At 43.4% G+C, this 18,363-nt stretch overlaps 1 protein-coding gene across 1 annotated transcript in view; it reads left to right on the plus strand.

The window, feature by feature from the left end:
* CCDC38 (coiled-coil domain containing 38) overlaps positions 1-18,363 on the plus strand; it is a gene marked incomplete at both ends in the record, with an annotated part of 44,330 nt that overhangs the window by 25,120 nt on the left and 847 nt on the right. The window contains 5 exons of the mRNA XM_080704817.1: positions 2,810-2,879; positions 5,206-5,357; positions 6,973-7,108; positions 14,599-14,804; positions 17,914-18,007. Coding sequence (XP_080560943.1) covers positions 2,810-2,879; positions 5,206-5,357; positions 6,973-7,108; positions 14,599-14,804; positions 17,914-18,007 — 658 coding nt within the window. The remainder of the gene's footprint in view (positions 1-2,809; positions 2,880-5,205; positions 5,358-6,972; positions 7,109-14,598; positions 14,805-17,913; positions 18,008-18,363) is intronic.

The following is an 18,363-nucleotide window of genomic DNA, read 5'->3' on the forward strand; positions in this document are numbered from 1 at the left end:
GCACCTGGGACAGGTGGCATCAAAGCTACACCTGCCGAGAGAGGAGTTGATGAGCACAGAGTCAGGCGGGGGACTTTCTGGCTCAGAGGTGACAGGCTTTGGCTCTGTTCAGAAGGGACCAGCCACCGGGTGAAAGGGCAAAAGGCTCAAGGGGCAGATGGATACCACACCAGAGCAGGTAAATGGGGATGCCGTCCTCAGGAGTCTGTGCTTTGCTTCAAGGACCCTGTTTTAGTCAGCATCCTCACTACTGTGACCCAAACACCTGATGACCACAGCCTAGAGAAAGAGAGATTTATTTGCTTATGGTTCTAGAGAGTTCAGTCCATGTATATATAGTCCATTTGATGCCAGCTGCCAGGCGGGAGCCAGGGCTGCAGGTCCTCAGGCCATGATGATGGGAAAGAGAGAGATAGGGAGAAGAAGAGGGAGAGGGAGAGGGAGAGGGAGAGAGAGAGAGAGAGAGAGACAGACAGACAGACAGACAGACACCCACACCTACACTGTCCCTGGCCATGCCTCCAGAGACATCTCCAAGCATGGCTGTCTCCAAAGCATGAGGTCCTGGGGCCATTTTACATGCAACTATAACACCCTGGGAAGCCGCTGAGGGTCTAAACAAGAGTGTGGCAAAGAGCCAGGCAGATTTTTTTTTTTTTTTTTTTTTTGGTGGTACTGGGGTTCCTGAAAACCCTTCTACCTCCGGGCTATACTCCCAGACATAACAGAAATCGATTTCCAGTTGGAGGATGGACACCAGAGTCTAGGACACAAGGGAAGGAGGGAGCCATCGTGCGTTAGCAGTGGTGGGATCCCTGAGAGAGGATAAGATCACCCCCATAGAATGGGGTGACTGGGAGGGGAAGGGAGCTGAGGAACAAGAGACATATGTGCAGAAGAGGCCCCCACAAAGATCACATGAGTTTTGGGGAAGTGGGAAAAGATTGGTTAGAAAGTGGCATCACTGAACCCCAGAGAAGGAGGGTGTGGACAGTAGCGTCAAGTCCCTTCTCGGGGCATCTCCCACATACTCGGCTACTCCCCGGACCCCTCCTCTCACCTCCTGCCTCACCTCCAGTCGCACACAGCCAGCTCCAGGTGGCTTTCTGTCTCCTCAAACTCAGGCCCAACGAAGCAAATTGTCCATCTTTCCCCCCGACTCTTCCTGAAGCCATTTCTCTTTCTGTGAATTCTGTCTCCATTATTCCAGACTCCCAGACTCCAAATGCCGGGTTGGGTCATCTGTGTCTCTTGTCTGAGGGCCTCGATGGCTCCTCCTAGCCCCGCTCCTGGGATTTCACTCTAGTGTGGACTTGGGTCCTCCTCCTTCCCCACACGCCACCCTCGCTCTCCTCATCACCACAGCCCACGTGTGGGTCGATCACACCAAAGACCCCTTGCTCTCTCCCGGTGCTTTAATATTCCAGCCGGATTCCATGTATTTTTCCACTTTTCAGGCCACATGGTTATTCTTCAAGGATAGGTCCCTTATTACCTATCCCCCAACCAACATTTCAGCCCCAGATCAGAAGATATTGTAAAAAGCAAAACCTGAGCCGGGCATGGTGGCACAGGCTTGTAATACCAGTGTTTGGGAGGCTGAGACAGGAGCATGCGGGATCTCCACCAGCCTCAGCTACTTAGTGAGGTCATTTGCAACTTAGTGAGACCCTGTTTCAAAATAAAGAGTAAAGCATTGGGCTGGGCATGTAGCTCAGAGGTAGAATGTCCCTGGAATCAATCCCTAGTACCACAAAAATAAATAAATAAAATAAAAATAAAAAGTAAAACCTGCTATGGGGGTACACTGGGTATGAGCCCAGGGTGTTCACCTCTGAGCTATACCCCCAGCCCTTTAAAAAAATTATTTTTTGTTGTTGTTGTTATTGTTTTGAAACAGTGTCTCATTAAGTTGCTGAGGGTCTGGCTAAGTTGCTGAGACTATATGTAAACCTGCGGATCCTCCTGCCTCACCTTCCCAAGCACTGGGATAACAGACATGTGCCACCATGCCTGACTTAAAATATGCTCTTAAAAAGACATATATTAGCTTGGAGATAGAATGCCCCAGGGTTCAATCCCTAAGACCACACACACACACACACACACACACACACACACACACACGACAAATATTAACCTGGCTTGGTGGCACACACCTGTAATTCCAGTACTTGGGAGGTTAAGACAGAAGGATTGCAGATTTGTAGCCAGCATCAGCAGTTAAGCAAGGCCTTCTGCAATTTAGTGGGATCCTATTTCAAAATTTAAAAAATAAAAAATAAAAAATAAAAAAGGCTGGGGGTATAGTTCAGAGATAGAATGCCCCTGGGTTTGCTCCCCAATGTAACACACACACACACACACACACACACACACACACACACACCCCAAATATTATCTCAGAGATATTCAGAAGACTGTGGCTCAAACTTTCTTTTGAGTACCTGAGCACACATTTCAAAATTATATTTCAAAATCATATGTTGGCCCTATTTGAGATGGAAAAAATCAGATATGGTGATATAGGTGGTCATATGTTTCTTGAAAAAAAAAAAGTTACTTCATAGGTACACCTCACATAATTGGTGCCACATGTCGTGGCCCCTCCAGGGGGTCTCGCTGCATCTGGAACTGAATCCAAGGTTCCTTTCATACTCGTGGAATCCATTGATTTCCCTAAAAGGCTAAGCAGGCTACCAAAAAGAATTATGTTAGGGTTTGGTTCCAAAGACAATTCAGAAACAAAAGCAAATCTGTCGACAGAACACGGCTCAGAAATCAGACATATTCTTTTTTCCTTTGACAGCCGGCCTGAAAGCGTCGCTTCAGAAGACAGTCTGGAATTCTTTCTAGATGATAACATAGACTTTGATCTGGTAACCAGATTCTATTTCTCGACTTAAATATTGTGTCTGGTGAAACATATAGCTGTTGATTTCTCCCGAAATCAAAATGTTCCACTCCAAACATTCTATAAACTTTCCAGAAGGAAATAGGGCTTCGATAGCGTAGCTTTGTCGTTAGCGCCTCTACGAGCAATAAATGTCTATCAGAAGGTAACGATTTGGGGGAGATCTATAATCTACAGCCTTCCTGTGAAACTGCCACTTTCCGATTGTTCATCATTGTATTGGTGTTTGAGATATATGGGGAACTGCACTGCAAGATAAGAGGCCTTCAAAGCATTCTTTTGGAGCGGGGCGTGGCGGCACACGCTTGTAATCCCCGCGCCTGGGAGGCTGAGACAGGAGGATCGCACAGGTTCGAAGCCAGCCTCAGCTACTTAGTGAGGCTCTCAGCAACTTAGTGAGACCCTGTTTCCAAATAAAATATAAAATAGGTCTGGGAGTATAGCCTGGAGGTAGAAAGCCTCTGGGTTCCACCCCCAGTACCACAAAAAAAAAAAAACATTCTTTTGCAGAAAAATTGATTTTGAGTTTAGTTCATCTTACATAAACACAGAAAGTCAAGAGAAATAAAAATTACACATTATTATATATAGCACGCCTTATTTAAGTCATCCTTTTCTCTAAATTGCGTTAAACCACATAACATAAAGCTTAGCATCTTAACCATCTTTAAGTGGACAGTATATAATGTCAGCTACACTTAGCTATACACACATTTTTTGTGTCACAGATCTCTAGAACTTCTTCCTCTTGCAGAACTGAAACTTCATACCCAGTGAGCACCTTCCCTTTCCACCCTCCCTCAGCCCCTGACAACCATCATTCCACTTTCTAAGAGAATAGCTACTTTTGATAGCTCCTCCAAATGGAATCGTATAGTATTTGTCTTTTTTGTGACAGCTTAGTTCACTTAGCATAATACCTCCAAAGTTTGTCCATATTGTAGCATAGAGCAGGTTTTCCCTCGTTTTTGTTTGGTTGTTTTTTTTTTTTGTTGTTGTTGTTTGTTGGCTTTTTTTTTGGTGGTACTAGGGATCAAACCAAAGGGCATTTTTACCTCTGAGTTACAACCCAGCCCTATTCTATTTTTTTTTTTTTTTTTTGAAACAGGGTCTCACTGGTCGCAGAGGGCTTCACTAAGATGCTGAGGCTGGTCTCGAACCTGTGATCCTCCTTTCTCAGCCCCCTAAGTATCCCTCTTTTTTAAAGACTAAACAGTATCCCATATTATGTGTACACCATATGTTCTTCATCCATCCATCCATCCATCCATGCATGGATATTTAGGTTGCTTTTACTTCTTGGTTATTATTTTTAAAAAATGAGGAGCCAGGAATGGTGGTGCACGCTTGTAATCCTAGTGCTTAGGAGACTGAGACAGGAGGACTGAACAGGTTCGAAGCCAGCCTCAGCTACTTAGTGAGGCTCTCAGCAACTTAATGAGACCCTGTTTCCAAAAAAGTGTAAAATAGGTCTGAGAGTATAGCCCAGAAGTAGAAAAGCCCCTGGGTTCCATCCTCAGTACCACCAAAATAAATTAAGAACTAAAAATAAAAAATGATGAACATGGGAGTAAAATAAATCCTAGTCATCTTTGTAAAAAAAATTTTTTTTTAAGTACTATAGGTTTGTTCTTAAATTTTTGGAAAATAAAGCCAGGCATGGTGGTGCATGCTTATAATCCCAGTACTTGGGAGGCCGAGACAGGAGGATCTCAATTTCATGGCCAGCCTTAGCTATTTAGTGAGTCCCTCCACAACTTCGTGAGACCCTGTTTCAAAATAAAAAATAAAAATAGGGCTGGGGGTGTAGCTCGAAGGTAGAATGCCCTCTATTCAATCTCCAGTACCGCAAAAATAATTATTTTTTTGGAAAATATAATTGCAGTGTAGGGAGAAAGTGGCCTTTACATGGCTTCCCTTCTTCTATCCCTTCTTCTTGCTTTTCTCCTCTTCTACTCCATCTCCTCTTTCTCTTTTCCTGTCCCTTTACTCCCTTCTCTTTTTCCTAATTTCTCCCATCTCCCTCCCCCCATTCCTAATATCTAAAACGCCCTCTTCCTGAGAAGCAGCTCTCACTTGGAAACAGCTGAGGTGTGCGTACAGTTCTCTGCCGTCTCCCTCGCAGTCAGACATTGCTCTAGCTGGGTTCTAGGATGTCCCAACGCCCGTGTGTTGAAGGCTGGTCCCCAGCCTGGGGAGCTGTGGGGATGTGACCTGTAAGGGATAAGGCGAGGGGAAGAGAACAGGTCAGATGTGTAAGCCAATTACAGTCTTCATTGCTGACTAACTAGGAGCCCGAGATTTACTTCAAGGAGCCAGAAGAGTTACTTCAAGTCCTTACCGAGCTGGAAGAGCAGAACCTCACCTTGGTCCAGTACTGCCAAGATGTAGATGAAAATCTCGAAGACGTAAACAAAAGAGAAAAAGTTATACAGGATAAGATGTAAGTCACTAGAAACAGGTGGATTTGGTCAATCATGTAATTTCTTTTATGGTGGTACTGGGGTTCCTGGAAACCCTTCTACTTCCGGGCTACACTCCCAGACCTATTTTTATATTTTTATTTGGAAACAGGGTCTCTTAAACCAGAGAGACTGGCTTTGAACCTGCGCGATCCTCCTGTCTCCGCCTCCCAAGCGCGGGGATTACAAGCGTGCGCCACCACGCCCGGCTCCAATCATGTAATTTCTGACCAAAGCCTTGGTCCAGCATTTCATAGATCCCGTGGTCCCTTGGGATCTAGGCTGGGCTTTTTATTAACAGTAGTTCACGTTGTGGGCATAAAAGGTGGAAGTTATATTTGCACAGAATAGATGGGCTTTTGTTTAATTTTGTCCCTACTTTCTTTCACTTGTCCAAATACTTTCCTAGCTAACAATAATAAAAAATGTTTAGAAGAGTAAAAAGAATTAAAATGATAACTGTTGCTTTAAAATTTACCTGATATAGTTTTCACCCTATCACCTGGTTAGCTTTCATTTCCTTATTCAAATCAGGCTTTGAATGTTAATGAATGCATTTTATTAGGCTTCAAGTCAGCAAAATAATTTCCTGTGATTTTCTATGATGGCATTTTAAAATGCACCTATCTCTATTTCACAGCTGTGACAGGAGGACTTTGTGTCAAGGGAAGGAGGCTGAATGTGATAACTCACCAAGTTCTTCCTTATTTGAGAAAGGGCTTTCAAGTCATAGCAAAGAGATCTTTATATCTACCCATTATAAAAATGTGTAGACCCTTTATGGGGACAGACCTCTGGGTCAGAAGACACCACCCTTTCTAAATAACAGGTCACACTATGTTTAACATCAGAAACCATTCAAGCCAGGCATGGTGGCGCATGCTTATAATCCCCATACTTGGGAGGCTGAGAAAGGAGGCTTGCAAGTTCCAATACAGCCTTGGCAACTTAGCAAGGCTCTCAGTAACCTAGTGAGAGCACTCTGTTTGCAAATAAGAAATACAATTGGGTTGGGGTGTAGCTTGGAGGTGGAATGACTCTGGTTCACTCTGGGATACTAAAAAAAAAAAAAACTCTGTCTTTTGAGCCCTCATCTTCCTCAATCCTCCCAGCATGGGGTGACACCCCCCAAAAGATCTTTGGGGACATGGTGGGTGGGAACAGGCAGGAAAGAAGAGTCTAGATAAGAATCTCTCTCTAGAGCTGTATTTGAATCTCAGGGTGAGGGAGCTGGGGGTTCCCCAGACATTCTGATGATCAACCAGATTTGACAACACACAGATCACCCCACAACTTGCCCTCCTGGCACCTCAGCTGTGCTGTGGTTTGGGGGGCCGAGGGGAGTCACACGCGTAAAGGAGGGGAAGAAAAATGACTTGTGGTGGGAGTTAGAAGCAGCGCGGAGCCCTTATCTTCTTCACTGTGGCAAGCTGTGTGTACTCGAGCGGTGTCTTGGAACGTGACTCCTCTCTGGCTCGCCAGACACAGGGTTTTGGTACAGGATCCAGAGAGCCAGGAAGCGCCTGACTGATGGCCATTTCCCCTTCACCAAACCAAGAGTTGCGGAGCAGCCTGTCTTTTCTTCTTTTGCAACAGAAATAGCAACATCGAGTTCCTGCTGGAGCACAAGGAAATGCTCAAGGCTAACTGTGTAAGAGAAGAGGAGAAGGCGGCAGAACTGGAATTGAGGTCCAGGCTCTTCAGTTTTGGAGAATTTAATTCAGATGCTCAGGTAATCGGTCTTCGCCTGCGATGACTTCATTTTAGTTCATGAGAATAATAACTTGCCTTTCTTGTTACCAAGCATTTGACTGGGGGGAAAGCAAACTACAACTCCCAGATGGAAGACAGAAGAAAACTTGCCTGGAAGTATCTTGCTAGTAGGTAATAGACAATTGACTAGCTAGGAATCATTCCAGTTGGCACTGAATGTCACTTAAAATGTTGCTCTAGGGCTGAGCGTGGTGGCGCACGCTTCTAATCCCAGCATTTGGGAGGCTGAGACAGGAGGATCTGGGTTCGCAGACAGCCTCAGTTACTTAGTGAGCCCCTTTGCAACTCAGTGAGACCCTGTTTCAAAATAAAGAATAAAAAGTAGAGCTGGAGGTGTGGCTCGGAGATAGAATGTTCCTGGGTTCTATCTCCAGTACCGCAAAAAGAAAAAAAAAAAATATTGCTCTAAACTGGGAGAGGTGGCACACACCTGTAATCCCGGTGTTTGGGAAGCTGAGACAGGAGGATCCCAGGTTCAAGGTCAGCCTTAGCGACTTAGTGAGACCCTTAGCAACAGTTTGAGATCCTATTTCAAAATAAAAAGGGATGTGGGAATGGCTCAGAGGTAGAATGTCCCTGGCTTCAGTCCCATTCCCCGAAATGCTGCTCTAATTATTACAAACTATGAGATTGACGTTTCCCCTCAAAATATATTTCCTCTGTCAGAGCATATACAGAAAGCAGTTCACTGCCTGTGACCATGTCGGTGGCATTTCAAAGAGCAAGTATCTAGCAAAAGAAACAGGAAATAAACATAATTAACAGTGACTCAACACTGAATGGAAATCTGTCAAACACTGTAATAGATTTCAGTCTCCTTGGTCCAGAATCGATAAGCTCATTACCGCAGCACACAGTGGTCCATGTATTGATTGACAAGCTCCTCTCTCCCAAATCTGTGAATCTCCAAGTGCGGAGATCATTTTATTCTTCTTAGTTAGGGCTGTTTAGTGTCCTTATCCAGCCAGTGTTAAATAAATGTTTGTTGAATAAATGATTGTTAGTTTTAGGCCCAGAATAAATTCCATTGGATACTTTTTTTTTTTTTCCAAAAAACCTCCGGTAAAATAAAACTTCAAAGCTAATATGTGGGGCTAATATCACATTTAGGGTTATGAATCTGATTTGTCTGAGTTCGATTTGGAGAACCGCATCAGAAAAAGGTGCCCGTCCTTCCCTCCCCACAGGGGGGCGGGGTTTCAGAAAGCAAAAGCTACCCACGGCTCCTTCACATGCACACATTACTAGGGTGAGGTGTGCAATGTTGGGCACATTCACCATCCAGTCATCATTGCTGTCTTATTAACCATTTGTAATGTGGTAAAAAATAAACATAAAATTGACCATCTAACCATTTTAAGTGTCCGAGCCGATGGCATTTGAGTACGTTTGCCATATCATAATCTTCACTATTTCTAGAATTTTTTCATCATTTCAACATAAAATTTAACATCCTAACTTTATTTATTTGTTTGTTTGTTATTTACTAATTTATTGGTATTGGGGATTGACCCCAGAGGCATTTTATGTCTGAGCTACCCCTCTAGTCCTTTTATTTATTTATTTATTTTTTGAAACAAGGTCTCTCTAGGTTACTGAGGCTGTTCTTAGACTTGCGCTCTTCCTACCTCAACCTCCCAAGTACTGGGATTATAGGTATTCGCCACCAGGCGTGGCTACATGCTAACCAGTGTGTGTGTGTGTGTGTGTGTGTGTGTGTGTGTGTGTGTGTGGTACTGAAGTTCCTGGAAACCCTTCTACCTCCGGGCTACACTCCCAGACCTATTTTATATTCTTATTTGGAAACAGGATCTCTTAAGCCAGTGAGGCTGGCTTTGAACCAGTGCAATCGTCCTGTCTCCACCACCCAAGCGCAGGGATTACAAGTGTGCGCCACCACGCCCAGCTACATGTTAACCTTTTTTTTTTTTTTTTGTGGTACTGGGGTTCCTGGAAGCCCTTCTACCTCCGGGTTACACTCCCAGACCTATTTTATATATTTTTTTTATTTGGAAACAGGGTCTCTTAAGCCAGGGAGGCTGGCTCCGAACCAGCATGATCCTCCTGTCTCCGCCTCCCAAGTGCGGGGATTACAAGCACCACACCCGGCCCATTGTTTTGATCCCAATCTCCAATACTCTTTCAAAAAAAAGACTTGCAAAAGTAGAATTCCATATTAATTAAACACTGACTCCCATTCCTCCAGCCCTTAGTCCCCGTCTCTGACACTCATCCAGCTGTAGCATGCATCAGTACTGCATTTCCTTTTAAGGCTGAACAATAATCCATTGAATTTATCACATTTTGTTTACACTTCATCTGTTGATAGACACTTGAGGGTGATTGACATGTGAAAAGTCAGATAAGTAGGTGATACCTACTCCACCCCACCAAAGCCTCTCTCATCCAAGCTTAGGGCAACTATGAAAAAAAAAAAAGGTGGTGTTCGCAATACTTTTAAACATTGAGGCAACCAGATCCCTAAATAGAGAAGGAGGAATTGATTTGAATTTTTTTTTTTTTTTTTTTTTTTTGCAGTATTGGGGATGGAGCCCAGGGGTATTCTACCTCCAAGCTACACCTCCAGCCCTATTTTTTATTCTTATTTTGAAACAGAGTCTCACTGATTTGCAAAGGGCCTCACTAAGTAGTAGCTGAGGCTGTCCTTGAACCAAAATCCTCCCATCTCAGCCTCTCATGATTTGAAATTTTTAACAACTCTCCAGGAGCCAGGCATGGTGGCACACGCTTGTAATCCCACTACTTGGGAAGCTGAGACAGAAGATCGCAGATTTGCAGCCAGCCTCAGCTACTTAGTGAGGCTCTTTACAACTTACACCCTGTTTAAAAAAAAAAAAATAGGACTGGGAGTGTGGCTCAGAGGCAGAATGCCCTTGGGTTCCATCCCCAGTACTGCAAAAAAAAAAAAAAAAAAAAAAAAAAAAACTATCCATAAAATTTGGGGTCACAAGTACAAGTTTGACATTCATGCCAAATCTCACCGTACACACTGGAGAATGGAGCTAATAACCACAGTCTCCCAAAAACATGAAGGTGGGATAAGGAAGAGGAGGTGGAGTAGGAAAGTTGACAAGTATTCTTTCCTTAGAATCTTCCTGCTTCCCTAACGCTGTTCTTCCAGCCCTCAGAATGTACAAAGCCCAATCCTTTATTAGTAAATGAATATAGTAGCACCTGATATTTTTTCCAAGCCAGGTGCACACCCACAATCCCGGTGATTCAGGAAACCGAGGCAGGAGGATCCCACGTTTCAGGCCAGCCTGAGCAATTAGCACGACCCTATCTCAAAATGAACATAAAGAAGGGCTGGGGATGTAGTTTAGCGACAGGGCCCTTACTTAGCATTTTTAAGACCCTAGGCTCAATCCCAGCACTGCCATCATTATCAAGCTTTTTTTTTTCTAGCTGGAGAAGATATAGCTGGAGTGATGCACCTCGTTTTGACATTCATAAATTATCAAGTCAGGTGTGGTAGCACATTCCTGTAATCCCAGTATTTAGGAGGCTGAGACAAGAGGGTTGCAGGTTTGAGGCCAGTGTGAGCAACTTGGCGAGACCCTGTTTCAAAATAAAATAAAAATAAATAAATAGGGCTGGGAGGGTGTGGCTCAGAGGTAGAATGACACTGAGTTCAATCCCCAGCACTCAAGAGTATATATATATATATATATATATATATATATATATATATGTGTGTGTGTGTGTGTGTGTGTGTGTGTGTGTGTGTGTGTATGAGCTATAATCATATAATGAATATTTTATTCTTATAACTACTAATCTTTTATTCTTTTAACTATATTTAATCCCTTAATTCGGTATTCCATTTTTTAAATAAAATTTAAGTTCAAGTAGTAACATTTAAAAGTACATAAACCATAAATGTGCCTAAGGAACTTTCTCAGGTGAACACTCCATGTACTACCCCCTAAACCCCCAAGAACAGACTGTTACCAGCCACCTCAGAAACCTCCCTCGTTCCCTTTTCCCGTCTCCTGTCCTGACTTCCCTCACTGTCAACTCACTTCCTTGATTCTGAACTCTACAGAAATGGAATCCTGTAATTTCCCTCCTTTCTCTCACTATTATATTTGTGAGCTGCATCTGGTGTTTTTTTTTGGGGGGGGGAGTCGTTGTTTTTCATTGAACATGAAATAGAACATTCTGTAGAACGTGTCCATCTCTGATTTTTATTCTTCCAAACAAGAAGAAGCTGGTGGAGTTCACCTGGGAGCTTTGTGTAATTAGCGCGTGGCAGAAAGACAGGGGTTAGAATCTCGGGAAGCTGGGGCTGGGGCTCCCCTCCCTTCCTGTTGCTTCTAGCAATTCTTCCCAAATGCTGCGGCTCCATCCCATCACCTCCCCTTCACTGTGGAAAGGAACCTGCCGCCCTCTGCTCTCCTCCGGGCAGCCTTCCACAGTCCCGCCCGCTCCCCACCGCCTCAGCCTCACCGCGCTGCGGGCTCGGCCGTGCTGTGGGATCGGGCTCACACACAGCGTTCCGTCGCCAGTTGGTCTCTGCTTTGTGTTCTTTTACTTTTTGCTCCTTTGGGCCAGGCCCTCAATCTCTTTCTCACACATTATCTTCTTTAATCTCCTTCTATTATTTCCTAAAGCTGCTCTTATATTAAGACTTTTTTCTTCTTTCCTGTTTGATAATGAGATGAGAGAGACAGAGACAGCTAGGGACAGACATCCTGAAAGGCCATTGCTGGTATCTCTAAAGCTCATTCTAAGTGTTTCAGGGTCTCCTTCAGCAATTTCCATGAACTATTAGCCATTTGCATATTAATTTTTTTCTCAAAACAATTATTCAATAAAGTATAATGTATTTTTTTCTGCTTTGAGTTACATTGCAGCAAGATTGTTTTTTCATATATAGCAGGTGTAACAGTTTGAGATGTCTCCATGGGTTCTTATTCTTAGCTAATTTAGAAAAATAGCCAGAACTGCACTGCTGTATGCTTAAGCAAAGTTTTGTTATTACAAAGATAGAAAGAAGGGACGGAACAATCAAAGCACAGCATCAGAAGGACTCAGTGGAGTGCCTTGAAAGTAAGACACTGAAGTCTCTGAACACATAACATTTTTTATAAGAATTCATTATCTCCTTCCTCCCATCCTGCTTAGCCGATGGTCCGCATTTCCCACCAAAAGCAGACACAGGCCCACCAGTTATCTCTCCTGTGTGCGCCTTTTCTGTTAGATCACTGATCAAAATGTGTTACTTGGTTAGCAAGGTCAGGGGCTACGTACTACATGCCTGCTTTGAAATTTAAGGCATGTACTGTCCACTTGTGTCCTTACTGACTTCTCAGCCTTTCTCTATTTCTGTCTGCTAGAAGTTACTTATTATGTTGAAAACTTGTTTTATAATAAAGAAAAGACACAGGAATATAGTCTTTTAAAGTATGGAGGTTTTGAGCTATAACTTTTGTGTAATTAGTAATTAATATTGGGTTAATATAACTTGCTTTTTATCTTTTTGTTTTTTGTTTGTTTGTTTTGTTGGTATTGGAGGTGGAACCCAGAAACTTTCTACCTCTGGGCTATACTCCCAGACCTATTTTTTTTTATATATATTTTATTTGGGAACAGGGTCTCACTAAGTTGCTGAGAGCCTCACTAAGTAGCTGAGGCTGGTTTCGAACCTGGGCGATCCTCCTGTCTCAGCCTCCCAAGCGCAGGGATTACAAGCATGCGCCACCACGCCCGGCTTAACTTGCTTTTTATGTTTTAACTTTAGTCTAAACTGTTGTGAGAGTCTATATAGTTCTTTTTCTAAGTGTAGGGGTCTGTGTTTTAACATTCAGCGTTCAGCTGAGCTAAAAGCCAACTTTCAGCTGACCAAGGTCAACCCTGGCTGCAGCCTTTGGCTGACGGCTTAGAGACAGAGAAAATGACTTTATTGTTTTGCCTAAGTATGAAAACTTGTTCTATTAGCAATTATTACAGCTCTTATTAACAATCAATACAGGCTCAATTTCCATCAGTAGGCAGTATTTTGGCCCCTGATGTGCTTTTTCCTTTTATATTTGTATGTCTCCTAAAAGGAATGCGCTGTTATGTAAACGGGAAACATAATACATTTTATATTAAGGATGGGGAAAAGGAAGCTTTATGGCAACTAGAAGATTTTTGCTTCTTTCTATTATTTTTTATTTCGCCAAGTTTCCAAAAGTGCCATGTTTTTAAAGTTAGGAAATACAAGTCTTTACGGAGAGAGAGAGAGAGAGAAAGGAGGGTAATGGTAAGCAGTATCATGAGAGGACTTGTGAACCAAGAGGTGGGAGAGATGAGCTTCTGGAAGGCTACTCACCGCATCAGGCTTTAGCTTTAATTAAATGGCGGTGGCTCCGCCAGGAGTTTGTGGTTCCAGGAGGGGCTTCCCCCAGTTCTAGATGTGCACTGTTTGTTCTCGACTTTATGGTGATTCTCATCTTCTTGAGCAGAAGCAGGCATGGGGGCAGGATGCTACCCAGAAAGCGATTTTCCTTGCCCAGAAGTTTCTTGAGGCCCTCTTAAATGTGAAAGCAAAGTTCACAGAGGAGAAAGAGGAGGAGAAAGAGGAGGAGAAAGAGGAGGACAGTTCTCTGATCCCGGTCCAAGTTACCTACCAGCTCAAGAATCTCCACCAACAGTTTAAACGGCGCAGTGGCGAGGTACAGGGATCAGCAAAGTTTGGCCTAAGCTTCTGTTTAGATTAGACTATGTCAAAAGCTCCCAAATTGAAAGCATGAAAATAAGTCTAAAAAGCCTCTGGCAGGCCATCCTGGGAATCTGCTTGCCAACATTTTTCTGAGAATTCATTCATTCATTCACTCATTCGTTCATTTATCAAACACATATTCAGTGTACAGTTACACGTAAGGCACTGGTTCAGATACAAGTGTAAGGAAATGAAGTAGCTCTCCTGCCTTCTGAGTGGTCTGTCTAGATAGGGGATGCATGCAAGTAACTCACTCAGAAAAATTACAGATCTAGCAATAAGAAGAAACACAAAAAGGAGCTCACATGTTATGCCATGGGGGACACAAATAGACTTATAACTTTTTATAGCTAAGTATGTTTTGAGAAAATAATCCAAGGTGTTAACTGTGATAATGATCCGACTACAGATTATGATATACCCTGTTGCCTTTTCTCACTGGTTGATGCCCTATTAAGAGTCTTTCTTTTGGAAAAGAAACATTAAGGGCCTGGGGCTGTAGCTCCGGGCCGGAGCATGTGCTTAGCATGCAGTGATGCCCTGAGTTCAGCCCCCAACCCCAAAAAAGGGAAGGAGGGAGAGACAGAGGGAGGGATGGGGACATCTAACAGAATATAAAGGACTCTTATTGTAACACAGTGAAGTGCAATCTTCCGTTCATTGAGTAACAAACCCAATAGTGATGTTATGTTTCCTACTCTTTCTTTTTTCCTCAATCTCAGGAAAAACTGATTGAGTCACTTAGTAAGAAAATTAATCAAGTGTATAAAGTCTGCATTGGAGATGCTGAGGTTGGCAGCATGAACCCGGTTCAGAAGCTGGTCAAAGTAGAGTCTCGCCTGGTGGAGCTGAGTGACCTCATTGAATCCATCCCCAAAGAAAACGTGGATGCCATCGAGAGGATAAAACAGAAGGAGCGGCGGCAAAAGTACAGTCACTGTTTCTTATCTATAGTGGATGACTTCACAAGTGGCTGCTTTCACTTGGCGTCCACATCTAGCAGTTCTCTTGTATGACAGGGATGGCCGCCGAGATGCAGTGCAGGAGTCAGAGCCAGCCCTACCCTCCTTCATAGAACTTTTATTGAACTGGGGGGCACTTCCATCCAAATATTTTCCTAAATGTGTTATTATTACCAATGGCAATGAGCGCTGTGAAGGAAAGAAGCCAGGTGAACAAGGTTAACTGGAGGCAAAGGACATAGTATGGGTTGACCCAGGATGTCTGAGCATAGAAACAGGATGCTTTATGGTGAACAGTTGTTATCTGAATTTCTGCTTTTTTTTTGGGGGGGGGTGGTTCTGGGGATGGAACCAGGGGCATTCTATCTCCATACTACACCGCCAGCCCTAATTTTTTATTCTTTATTTTAAAACAGGGTGTCACTGAGTTGCAAAGGGCCTCACTAAGTAGCTGAGGCTGTCTGCAAACCATGATCCTCCTGTCTCAGCCTCCCAAATAGTGGGATTACAAGGTTGCACCACCTCACCTGGCTTTGTCTGACCATTCTTTTTTTTTTTTTTTTTTTTTTGGTGGTACTGGGGTTCCTGGAAACCCTTCTATCTCCGGGGTTTTTTTTAAATTTGGAAACAGGATCTCTTAAGCCAGCAAGGCTGGCTTTGAACTTGCACGATCCTCCTGTCTCTGCCTCCCAAGTGCGGGGATTGCAAGCGTGCCCCACCACGCCCTGCTGTCTGAACATTTTTTAAGATCTGCCATGTTGAAGAATTGCACTTGCAAGGAAGGGACCTGGGCATAGGGTTAGAAACCTTTCCCCAGAAAACCACAAGGAGATGATCTAGGAAGGAGTGTTCTGAAAATCAGGGCCACACAATCAGGATTTTTCTCAGCGCCTAACTGCCAACATCTACTGAGCACTTACACTTTAATGCATTTATTCCTCCAGAAAACCTTGTGCAGATCATCATCCCAGAACCCTACCCAAGCCTAACTGGGGCTTCCAAATGCATGGATTTATACATTTCCACACTGAGCAAATAAGGACTTTAATGTCCATACTGTTACAGACGACATTATCGAGACGACACAATTGCTTGTTTAACGTGGCATGAAGGGGTTGTTTATACGTGGATAATGTTGTCTCAAAAAGCACCTAGTACTGGAGCCGTGGGCATGGACGTGAAGCTGCCTGCCAGGTTCAAGTCAGGTTCAACTGTCTACAACTTTACCTTTGGCAGGCAGGTAACATAACCTGCCCAAACTGTTTCTTTACCCATCAAGGGGCAGTGATAGTGGTACTTGTCTCATAGGGTTGATGTGAGGATTAAATAATCCATGTAAAAGCACCGAACACGCTTGGCATATCATAAGCTTTTGAGTATTAGCCACTAATATTACATCATTGTTTACATTATTGGTGCATGGGTGATACTGTTTCTCTCATATGACATGAAGTCCAGGAGATAGTAAGGTGATCCTGATGGGACCTTATTGAATGTAAAGCAAACTAAGATGATCCCATGATGACTAATGATTGACAGCACCTGCATGTTCTTTACAGTAGCGAAGATATTTTCTTCGGAGTACAGTTACAACTTATTTTGGCAATGCTGCGCAAATCTAATCTCAATTATTTTCATTCTTATTAAAAAGAAAACTTCCCAGCTGGACATGGTGCATGACTGTAATCCATGTACTTGGGAAACTCAGGAGGGTCACAGGTTTGAGGATAGCTTCAGTAACTTAGACTCAGCAACTACTGAGGCTGTTTCAAAAACAAAACATAACAAAGGACTGGGGATGTAGCCTGGAGGTAGAATGCCCGAGTTTAATCCCCAGTCCCATTAAACCCCCCCCCCCATGGTTTGGATACACCTAACATAATACTTAATTTAACATTTAAGTGTTCTGTAAATATTATCTCCATCTGCTTGTATACTTCCTTACACTTAGGTTATAATCATATAAGTCCATGAAATAGCTATCACCTCTTTTTTTGTGTGTGTGTGTGTGTGGTACTGGGGGTGGAACCCAGAGGCTTTCTACCTCTGGGCTATACTCCCAGACCTTTTATATTTTATTTGGAAACAGGGTCTCACTAAGTTGCTGAGAGCCTCACTAAGTAGCTGAGGCTGGCTTCGAACCTGTGCGATCCTCCTGAATCAGCCTCCCAAGTGCAGGGATTACAAGTGTGTGCCACCATGCCCGGCTAGCTATCACCTCGTGTGTGTGTGTGTGTGTGTGTGTGTGTGTGTGTGTGTGAGAGAGAGAGAGAGAGAGAGAGAGAGAGAGAGAGACAGACAGACAGACAGACAGACAGACAGACAGACAGACTGGGGATTGAACCTAGGGGCATCCTACCTCTGAGCCACACCCCCAGCCCTATCCTATTTTTAGTTTGAGACAGGGTCTCATTAAGTTGATAAGAGTCTCACTACTTGCTGAGGCTGGCTTTGAACCTCTGATCCTCCTGTCTCAGCCTCCAGTATTGGGACTACAGGCATGTACCACCAAGCCCAGCTCTAGCTGTCACTTGAGCGCCTACTCTGCATCAAGCCTCTTACTAGACAATTTGTATAAGTTTTTCCTCACAAGAACCCTAAAACAAGTAAGCAAATAGTATTTAGTAGTCTTAAATCAAGAATAGCATCCAAGATGAACTGGAAAGTAGTTTTGGGTAATACGCTGAGCTATATACTTTGATTTGTGTACTTTTCTGTATGTATGTTACACTTAAGGTTTTAAAGGGCAGGGGTAGGAGATAACCTGAAGTCAATCCAAATGGCCGTTGCACAGAGTGTTGAAATGTAAATGGAGCGAGGAAAAAGCTTGGTCTTATTTTAGACTAAGATCTGGGTGGATTTTACTTGTTCCATAATGTGGAAATGGAATTTCTTCCCATTTCAAAAGAGGATTTCCAGTTGAAATTTGCCTGAATATTCAAAAGCCAGCGTTATGGGAAGTCTTTTATTTAGATAGTTCATTACCAAATGGTGATGATGTAGGTCTGTCTCTTTTTTTTAACCATCTATGCATTTTAGAAGAATTTATACAATGTTCTTCCCCTCCTCTGACAGGTTGCGTGAAGAGAAAATGAAAGAAAAACAAAGACACCAGGAGGAAAGGCTAAAAGCCGCTCTGGAAAGGGCAGTAGCACAGCCGAAGAAAAAGGTTTGTGTTTTGCTAACGGGTCCAGCCACGTCAGTATGTGAACACCTCGCTCTTCTAAATGATCCAGGTTGAACTGCAGTGAATTGCTTTTTCTTGCTCATAACTTCTTTTCTGGTCTCACTGTCTACAATGTAGTGTCCCTTCTGAAACACAGTGGAGGCGTCCATCAAACCTCAGGTCCAAGTTGGGTGCAGTGTGGCACACATCTGTATTTTGGGAGGCTAAGACAGGAAGTTTGCAGGTTTTAGGCCCGCCCACGATTATTTAGCAAGCTCCTGTTTCCAAGTAAAAAAAGATGGGGGTGTAGCTCACTGGCAGAGCACCCCTGGGTTCAATTATCAGTACCACAGAAACAA

This window comes from Muscardinus avellanarius (assembly GCF_963383645.1).
Source record: "Muscardinus avellanarius genome assembly, chromosome: 11".
Lineage (NCBI taxonomy): Eukaryota > Metazoa > Chordata > Mammalia > Rodentia > Gliridae > Muscardinus > Muscardinus avellanarius.